The 8312-nt window shown below is 42.6% G+C and overlaps 1 protein-coding gene across 2 annotated transcripts in view; it reads right to left on the reverse strand.

Moving 5' to 3' along the window:
• The window catches only part of LOC128755474 (kinesin-1 heavy chain-like), a 14616-nt gene extending 8732 nt beyond the window's left edge, over nucleotides 1-5884 (reverse strand). For both annotated transcript variants that reach the window (XM_053859032.1, XM_053859031.1), the window contains exons 1-7: nucleotides 5499-5884; nucleotides 3333-3420; nucleotides 3191-3264; nucleotides 3014-3118; nucleotides 2901-2949; nucleotides 2764-2819; nucleotides 1153-1240 (exon numbers count right to left, since the gene is read on the reverse strand). In XM_053859032.1, coding sequence (XP_053715007.1) covers nucleotides 1153-1240; nucleotides 2764-2819; nucleotides 2901-2949; nucleotides 3014-3118; nucleotides 3191-3264; nucleotides 3333-3420; nucleotides 5499-5624 — 586 coding nt within the window. In that variant the 5' untranslated portion in view covers nucleotides 5625-5884. The remainder of the gene's footprint in view (nucleotides 1-1152; nucleotides 1241-2763; nucleotides 2820-2900; nucleotides 2950-3013; nucleotides 3119-3190; nucleotides 3265-3332; nucleotides 3421-5498) is intronic.
• Between the last annotated feature and the right edge of the window lie 2428 nt (nucleotides 5885-8312).

Genomic DNA, 8312 nt, shown 5'->3' on the forward strand with positions numbered 1-8312 from the left:
ACGGAAAAGTTTTTAAAAAAAAGGAAACACAAAAGAGAAACTAAAAGAAGTCTGCCTCCAAGCACAGAAGCAGGGGTGAAAGAAAAATATATTTACTACTTTAAAGAGAAAGTCAAAGTCAGTTGTTGCACTCAGCAGCCAATAATTTAACAACCTAGCTTGGATTATGTCAACTATAAATACATACGATTTCAGCTGTCAAACAATCTGTGACCAGTCAAAATGGCAGCTGTATACTCATATTCTCATTCTTGCTGTAGTAATTCTTTTATTTCAGTGATGCTTTTTTGGATGTCACGCTTCAGTATTAACACCTTATCCTCTGATATTTTAAAATAGAATCATTTTATTAACTTTGTTTATCGACTTGCAAAGGTCTGGGCCCAATACAGTGTTCCCATCTGGTGGTGGTGTCAATACTGCAGACTTCAACATGTCATCTGGGTCCTGTATTCTTCCTTGATGTAGCATCAGATTACCTCGCATAGTTCAATGAGAGTTTTTAAAAATAAGACTGTTTTCATGTTCACCACACTGAGACTTTTCTTACTACTACTACTATTTTTTACTATATTTTTCCTGATCTGTTTCAAAAGAGAGCTCTGAAAAAATGGAGCCGTTTCCAAAGAAAACAACAGAAAACAATGCAGTACTCATGCTATGCCTGTAGATGGCATTGTACAGAGCCACTTCAATCAGTACTGTTCAATAACTATCGCATTATTAGCATGTGTTCTTTGTGATCCCTGAAGGCATCATTTCCCATGTGAGTTGTTTCCAGCCAAATGTACTTGTATTACACGTGTATTTGGCTGCTCTCGAACCCTCTGTTTAATCGGATTCAAGTTCCAGTCCAGTTCTTGTTTGAGGGAAATAATAATAAACGTATCACACACAGAACTTGTAAGAAATACTTGGCCTCCCGGTGTGGAGCTCAGTCATGACGTTTGCTGCACGGTTTTGTGTTTAAGGTTGTGGCCTGTATTTGACTGCACCAACACGACTTCGGTTAAAATCAGAATACATTTTTCATCTGGGTTCCATGTCAGCGCTGCTTCTGCCTTCAGCTGCAGATGTCCCACCACAGTCAGGAGACTGTGTGATGCTGAACCCATGAGAGGCGGCTCCACTCCGCTCAGCACATGAACTCACTTGTGACAGCCACGCTTCGGCTGTTTTTGCCTTCGTCTATGGCATCCATGACCTCTTCTGGGCTGCACACAAAACGCTCCGTCGCACCCTGGGGACGGGGACACATCACAAGGAGACGCTGTGTTAAACGCATCTGCCGCGCCGGCTCACAGAGACTCATTCATTCTTTCCTTTAATAGGAGCTTTATTGGCGGTGACAGACCATAACATATTCTATCAGGCTGATGCTTTCATGGGGGCCAAAAATACATGTTAAAAGTTATGTTAGTCACATACAGTAACACTGGTACGAGCAGCCATTAACCTGTAAGAGGGACTGGACTGCCCGTATTACTGAGGCCTGGGGGCCAGTTGCGGCCCTTGGACTGTACTTATCTGGCCTTTCTGAGGTCAGTGTGATTTATTTATTTTTAAATGATTATATGGATTATTTATCTGCCACTTCTGTACTATTCTTTGCTCGTAAAAAAAAAAAAAAAAATGTAAATAATTATTTGCGTCAGGACTTAGTCTTCTCCTCTTTCCATCTTTAAATCTTGCCATCTTGTCCCTCAACACAAAAAGAAATTTAGAAATAACAAAAAGTGTCATCATATGTTATATTTAAATAAAATGTGTATAAAAGCATATGATGTATGGTTAATTAAAAACTATTTTGTTTTAGCATTTTAGCACAAATGCATTTCCTGACTGTTCCATTCAATAATAATAAAAAGAAAACAATTATAACAACAACAACATAATAATAATAATAATAATAATAATAATAATTATTATTATTATTATTATTGTTATTATTATTATTATTATTATTATTATTTTCCTCCTTTGTTTTGACCAACAGCTACTGTATACTGTGTAAAGTAGGACTGCAGGAATCAAATGTGGAAAGTATGGAAATGAAAATTAAATTATGCATTTCAAAAATATGCTATTGCAATATTATTTAATTTAAAATACATAAAATTTTTACATTATTATTATTATTATTAATAATAATAATAATAATAATAATAATAATAATAATAATAATAATAATAATAATAATAATAATAATAATAATAATAATAATAATTCATTTATTGCTATTTCATTTTAGTATTATTTTAATTACTACGTTTTCCTTAAATTCATTTTGGTAGCCCAAAGAGAACAAATTAAAAGTCTGAAAATGAAATACGTTCAACAAGATACATTTGAAGTCAGAATGAAGACCAAAAGTCACAAAATAAAATCATCAGTTGCCTTTCAAAAACACTGAACCACAATCAGTTTCATACTTTTACTCGATACAGGAAAACAGTCAGAGGGCGTTCATTTTGTGAACGTTGAACGTTGCTTTCACCATGCACGCAAAACTCCAACCAAACTGGACCCCCAATACATAAGACTGTATGTGACGCTCAATATTATTTGTGGCTCAGATTTGCGTCTAAATTGCATTGCACGCCGGTCAGGTCCATAAGTTTACCTTGAGAGTATCCCAGCTAGACAGGGTGAGGGGTGGGGGGCCACCCAGGACCCAGAAGCTTTTTGCTAAGAGGCAGCCTGGTTGCTGATAACTTTGCTACTGAACTAGCTAGCCTCCCTATATATGGATGGTGGTCTCACCTTGACATAAGGAACTCTGTTCTTGTCCTCGTGCACTGACAGGTTGGTCTTCGTCACTGTAGAGCAGAAGCACAGCCACGTGACCATCGTCCTAAATTCACACCTCTATGAATCAAATCGATACAAGCAGCTGCTACCGTCCAACAGGTCCTTGATTTTGTCCAAGTAAATTTCAAAATATGAAACCTGCAAGACAGACGCCATTCACTTCCATGCGGCTGACAGAAAATGCACTTGTGTGGAAGCCTACTTTGATATGAAACTCCAGGTTTTCATCCATGGAATAAATGTAGTTAAAGATGTCTTCCACGATTCTGGGAATGATTCCCATCATGTCGGGGTCGTGGAGTTTCCCCTTCAGACGACGTGGACGACACAAGATCAGTGTGAAGCGGCGTCAGGCAGGGGAGAGAGCAGAACTGCGTACCTCCATTGTGTGTGTTTTCCCGGACGATGTCTGCCCGTAGGCGAATATTGTCCCGTTGTAGCCCTCCAGAACATCTGCACGCAACAGTGGCAGTGAAGGAGGGACTCTGCACTGGTTCAGTCAGGCGAGTGCAGAGACTCACCTTTGACGATCTTCTGTGCTACAGCGTTGTAGAACTGAACCTGAGTGGTACTGGAGCCGAAGACTCGGTCGAAGTAGTACGGTTTACCCTGCAGGCGAAAGTTTCATCATCGATAAGAAACGCTGTGCTCTTTCTTTCAGATGACAGGAAGAAGTTACAGCTTGGTTGACATCAGTACACGCTTTTACTCTTGTTGAATCAATCCACACGCACGTTACTTACAGGAAATGGGCAGGAAAGCAGAGGCGGAAAGTGAAAGTGAACCTGAAAGACTTGCGTAAATGAGAGCTTTCCTGTCTTTTTGTGAGGATAAGATCATGGCAGGGGTCTCAACCTGAACCCCTAAAGGGTCGTGATGGGTGAAGGTCTTGATTCCATCCAGTTTCAGTTTCAGCAATCATATGTCTCCTCAGTCAACTATTCAGTTGGAACAAAAACCTGGAGCCAGAGTGGCCTGCCTGTGGATTAGTGTGTATTCATTCATCCATTTCGTTTCAAAAGAGAGTGTATTCTGTTTATGCGCATCATTTCATCCTTCAAATATCAAATATAGATTTCACTGAGCCATTTAAATTACATTTAATTTATAAGTTGTATTGACAAAAATAAATGCACCTAAACGCACCAGTCCTTATTATTATTATCAGAAATATTATTATATTATTATTCATTCTACTCTTGTCTTGGCTAAAGAGACAAAGTGAGTTAGCAAGCCAGCTGAGAGGCAGGACAGCGCGACGGTTCACACTTGTTACTATTTCCCAAATAAACGGGGTAATTAGTTGCTGAAAAATAAGACTACACTCAACAGGGGAAGATCATGAACACTTTGTTATTACAATGTCATTACCGGTCCGTCACAATAATGAAGAAAATTCTGGCAGCAGCTAATTTCGGACAAAGTGGCTCTGCTGCAAACATGTGATCTTTCGTGAAGAAGCTTGAACTCAACGGCCCTGGGCAGTTTGTCAGCGACAGTCTTCTTCCTGCGACACTCACATGTGAGGGAGGAGTCTTGCAAGAACTGAATTCCATTAAATCAGGGCCTTGATCTACGGTCCAACTTACGACTCAGTTACTCGTCTGTAAGACCATATGATCCTGGGCGTCTAAGCACTGAATGTAAAGATAGTCTTAAAGTCTTAAAAATAAATCAATAAACGCATCAGTGATGCTTGTCAAAAAAGAGACCAATAACAAGGCTGTAGGTTTGAAACACCAAACTCATATTGAAGGCCTTCAATTATGAAGTCATATGAACTTTATTAACTTCAAGATCCAAGTGATAAGTGCAACACATGCTTTTGGGGAGCATCGCTGGGGGTTAACTGTGCCTAACTGGAAAACATGAAAAAGAGCGAGCATAAGGCCTTGAGTTTAGAACTGAAAGCTCCTTTCCAATCGATCACAGAAACCCTGATGAGAATTTATAAAAGGTTATTATTGATAGGAAATGATGTATAAGGTTTTATAATAGCCTTTAATAATGAAAACACTGGTAACATTTTTTTTTTTAATTAAATACCCGTCCAAGCAGCACAGAACCAGGTTAGGTGTCATGCTAGCATTGGCAGAGCTCGGCGTTCTAGGCCAAAATGCTAATGCTACTAAAAAAAAAAAAAGTAAAATGTCAAATACACAAAGCAAGTTGAAGCAGTAACAGGTCACTAAAACATGAACTACTCCCCCATGATATGTTCACATATTTGAATAGTATAATTAAGTATATATATACAATTCTGACTTACTTTATTGTCCTAACAAGTATAGCGTTGGATATCTTAATAAAAAAAAAAGTTGTATAATTGTTGTGTTCCAGTGAATTATAATTAATCTAAAACTGCCTCTTGGAAGTGAAGCTATTTATATCACAGTAGAGAGCGTGACTTCACATGCTCTGTTCTGATCCAATCACTTCTGCTAAGTTTTTAACCATACAACAAAAACACAAACAAAAAAAAATATCTGACCTTTAGTTTTGGACGAATGCCCTCAAATCAAGTGTAGACATTTAATTGAATTTTAATATCACAATTGTTCCTTCTATCAATGATGATTATTTTCATGAATCATAGCTGTATATTGAATTTCTATTTCAACTGCAATATATCACCAACCAAGTTAGGAGCACACAAATATGCTGGACTCTCAGCAGCTCTCACTCACCCCAATAGTGACGCAGTCATCCCCCTGAAATTTTGGGATGTACTTATCTCCTCTGGCCAGCTCCGACTTGTTCAGCGGCCTGAAGCGACAAACCACCTTGATGGTGGTCTCTGCCGGGTCCGACATGTGTGCCGCTCTGCAGGGATGAAGATCCTAATCCAACAGACTCCAGGCTGGAGGCAGCACCCCAACCCCAGCTGCTGTCTCAGCTGACTTCTCTGGACGCTGCTCAGGACAAACTCCTACAAAGACCGGTCATTCCTGTCGACGCAGAGTCTTGTCAGATCACTTGGAGTTTGAATTACTCAGAACATAATCCGGATTATCACTAAACAAGTGGTTTTGTCTGATTCAAACTCTGCAGCTCATCCCAGGAAGTCGTGAGAGAAGGAGATCATGAATGCAGCGAGAAGCAGGAGGGACTAGTCTGATGTCACATGAAGTCAGAAGTCACATGTGAAGGAGCTCAGGGTAATGTGAGTAAAGGTCTTCTCCAGAACTTCACATGCAGGTCAGAGGTCCAGACAGCGTGTCATTTGAAGAAGAAAAAACTGCAGTGTTGAGTGAATATCATTTGTTTACTTTATGCAGACGCAGTGCATGTAGTTAGTGAAGTGGATTTTGTTTATTCAGCTTATGAATTTCTCCTACCACAGTGCCAGAACATCTATCTTCTACTGCCCAGCTGCCCCCTTTATTTTGCTGCTGCCACCTTGGCAAGTGACAACAGTGAGGGATACACGAGTATTATACGACTGATGTTCAGTCTGCTGCCCTCTTGTGTTTGAAATTTGTATCAACCTGTCATCCAGTGAGGAGGTCCTGTAGTCAGACAGTCGTTTTCACTCAGGGTAAACTGGACCAGCTCATTGCTGTTGGCAGAGTTTGCTTGAGCAGTTAACGTGTCTGGCATTGGAGCACGTTCCTCCAGGGCCTCCTGAGCGTGTGTGGAGAGCAGAACATGAGTGAGGAGTGGGATCCACTGGAGCTGCTTTTCCTTACTGGTGTGCAGTCTGTGATTTTTAAGAACAGAATTTCTTGGTGCAGAGAGGGTTCAGAGGTTCTTCGGTCTCGCTGCGTAGGTGAATGCGAGGCGACTGGGATGAGGATCAGGGCCTCCTGGTCAGAAAGCGAGGAGCCAGTGGAGGACTTCATGAGGGGAAGATGGTCCAACTGATCAGTGCAACATCTTCAGGCACGAGGAAGAACGAGCTGAGCCAAAAGACAAAGCTCTCCATTTACAGATCGAACTGGCTTCTGCAGCCACAAGCCTTGGGGGAAGGACTGTGACATGAAACATATTCTCTGTATTGTAGGGGGGCGGAGCAATGGTTGGTGGAGGGGGGGGGGGGGCGCAACATATGGAGATGAGAAGAAGCTAACATGGATGAGAGACATGAGGTGCCCAACTACTGCAGACTAACCTTTGTGTCACTAAATAAATAAGGGGTATATCATGATATAAAAATGTGAAAGTGTAAAAGTGATATACGTCCCATATAAAAACCTGTAGCTCTACCCACTTCCGGGTCTCTAACAGCAGCAATGAAAAGTGTCAGATTTCATACTAAAATCATACACTATTCTTCGGTACATGGGACCGGTTCGGGACCCCAGCACCTGCGCCCATTTGTAGCTGGTGTTGGATGGTAATGGAGTGAGACCCGTGTGTTTCAATAGGTTGGATATGCCTTGCAGTGTACAGTTGAACAGGCCAGCACAAGAGATGTGTGTGTTCATAAGTCACCACGCAAGTTAGTAGGTTCTGACACTACAGTAGTAAAACGGATTGGCGAGTGAATGGCAAGATGAGGATGGGATTTATCGGCGCTGCTAGAGAATCAGAGCCGATGGAGTCGTGGATGGCAGTCGGAGGGACCGTCATGGAGCTAGTTATAGGTGAAGGAAAACAAAGAGTTAAAAAGCCTCTGCAGTTCTTTCCTCCAAAAGCCTCTGGTCGAAGCTCTCCTGAAAAGCTTCTCAGAGTGCCTTCTGATGTGGAAACACATGATGCGCACGATGGCCTCGTCCACAGCAGGGTCCTGCATGGTGATCACGGACTCCAGAATGTGCCGGCCGCAGAAGTACCTCTCCAGGTCCCTCAGCGCTGCCTTGCAAATCCCTTTGGCATCCTTCAAATCGGGAGTGAAGCCGTCACGCAGAGTCACCCTCCGCATGATGTGACACACCAGCTTGTTGTTGTGCGCCATCCACTGCTCAAGGTTCGGCTTCTGCCAGGATTTACATTTGCTGGACAGCAGGCCCATCAGGAGGCTCACCAGCACCCGCAGATCGTCGTCGGACTCAGGCCCGGAGAGGATGGCTGCACATTCCCCAGCGGGCAGGTGGGCGTTGCTCACCACCTGTTGGTTTGAAGTAAACAACAACGGAGTCACTGAGGTTTGGTGAGTATGGACCGCAGCTTCCAGAACCACAGTGTGGTCGGTGGCATAGGAGGACTCAGAGCAGTCAGAGCACGGGCCGTCTGATTTGGAGACATCCGGAGTCTCCTCGTTCTTCTCGCTTCCCGCGTCGTCGCCCGTGATTTCTGGCGGGTTAGATGTGACCTCGTAATCACCTGTTTCGTGTTGGTTTGCAGGAGCGCCGTTCTCTGAGTTTAAAATCTCAAGTTTATCAGTGGACGGGTCTAGAAGGGAGGAGTCAGAATCGAGCTGTTGGATCAGGGTGTCTAGATGATCTCGGGCAGGCGACTCTGGCGTCTCGTGCTGTTGGACCGCAGGTGGAGAGTGTGCTGCTTCTTGCTGGCGAGTGTTTGCGGGGGCCGACTGCTGTTGATCTGCTCTAGAGTTCGCC

This window comes from Synchiropus splendidus, chromosome 3 (genome assembly GCF_027744825.2).
Source record: "Synchiropus splendidus isolate RoL2022-P1 chromosome 3, RoL_Sspl_1.0, whole genome shotgun sequence".
In the NCBI taxonomy this organism is placed as follows: domain Eukaryota; kingdom Metazoa; phylum Chordata; class Actinopteri; order Syngnathiformes; family Callionymidae; genus Synchiropus; species Synchiropus splendidus.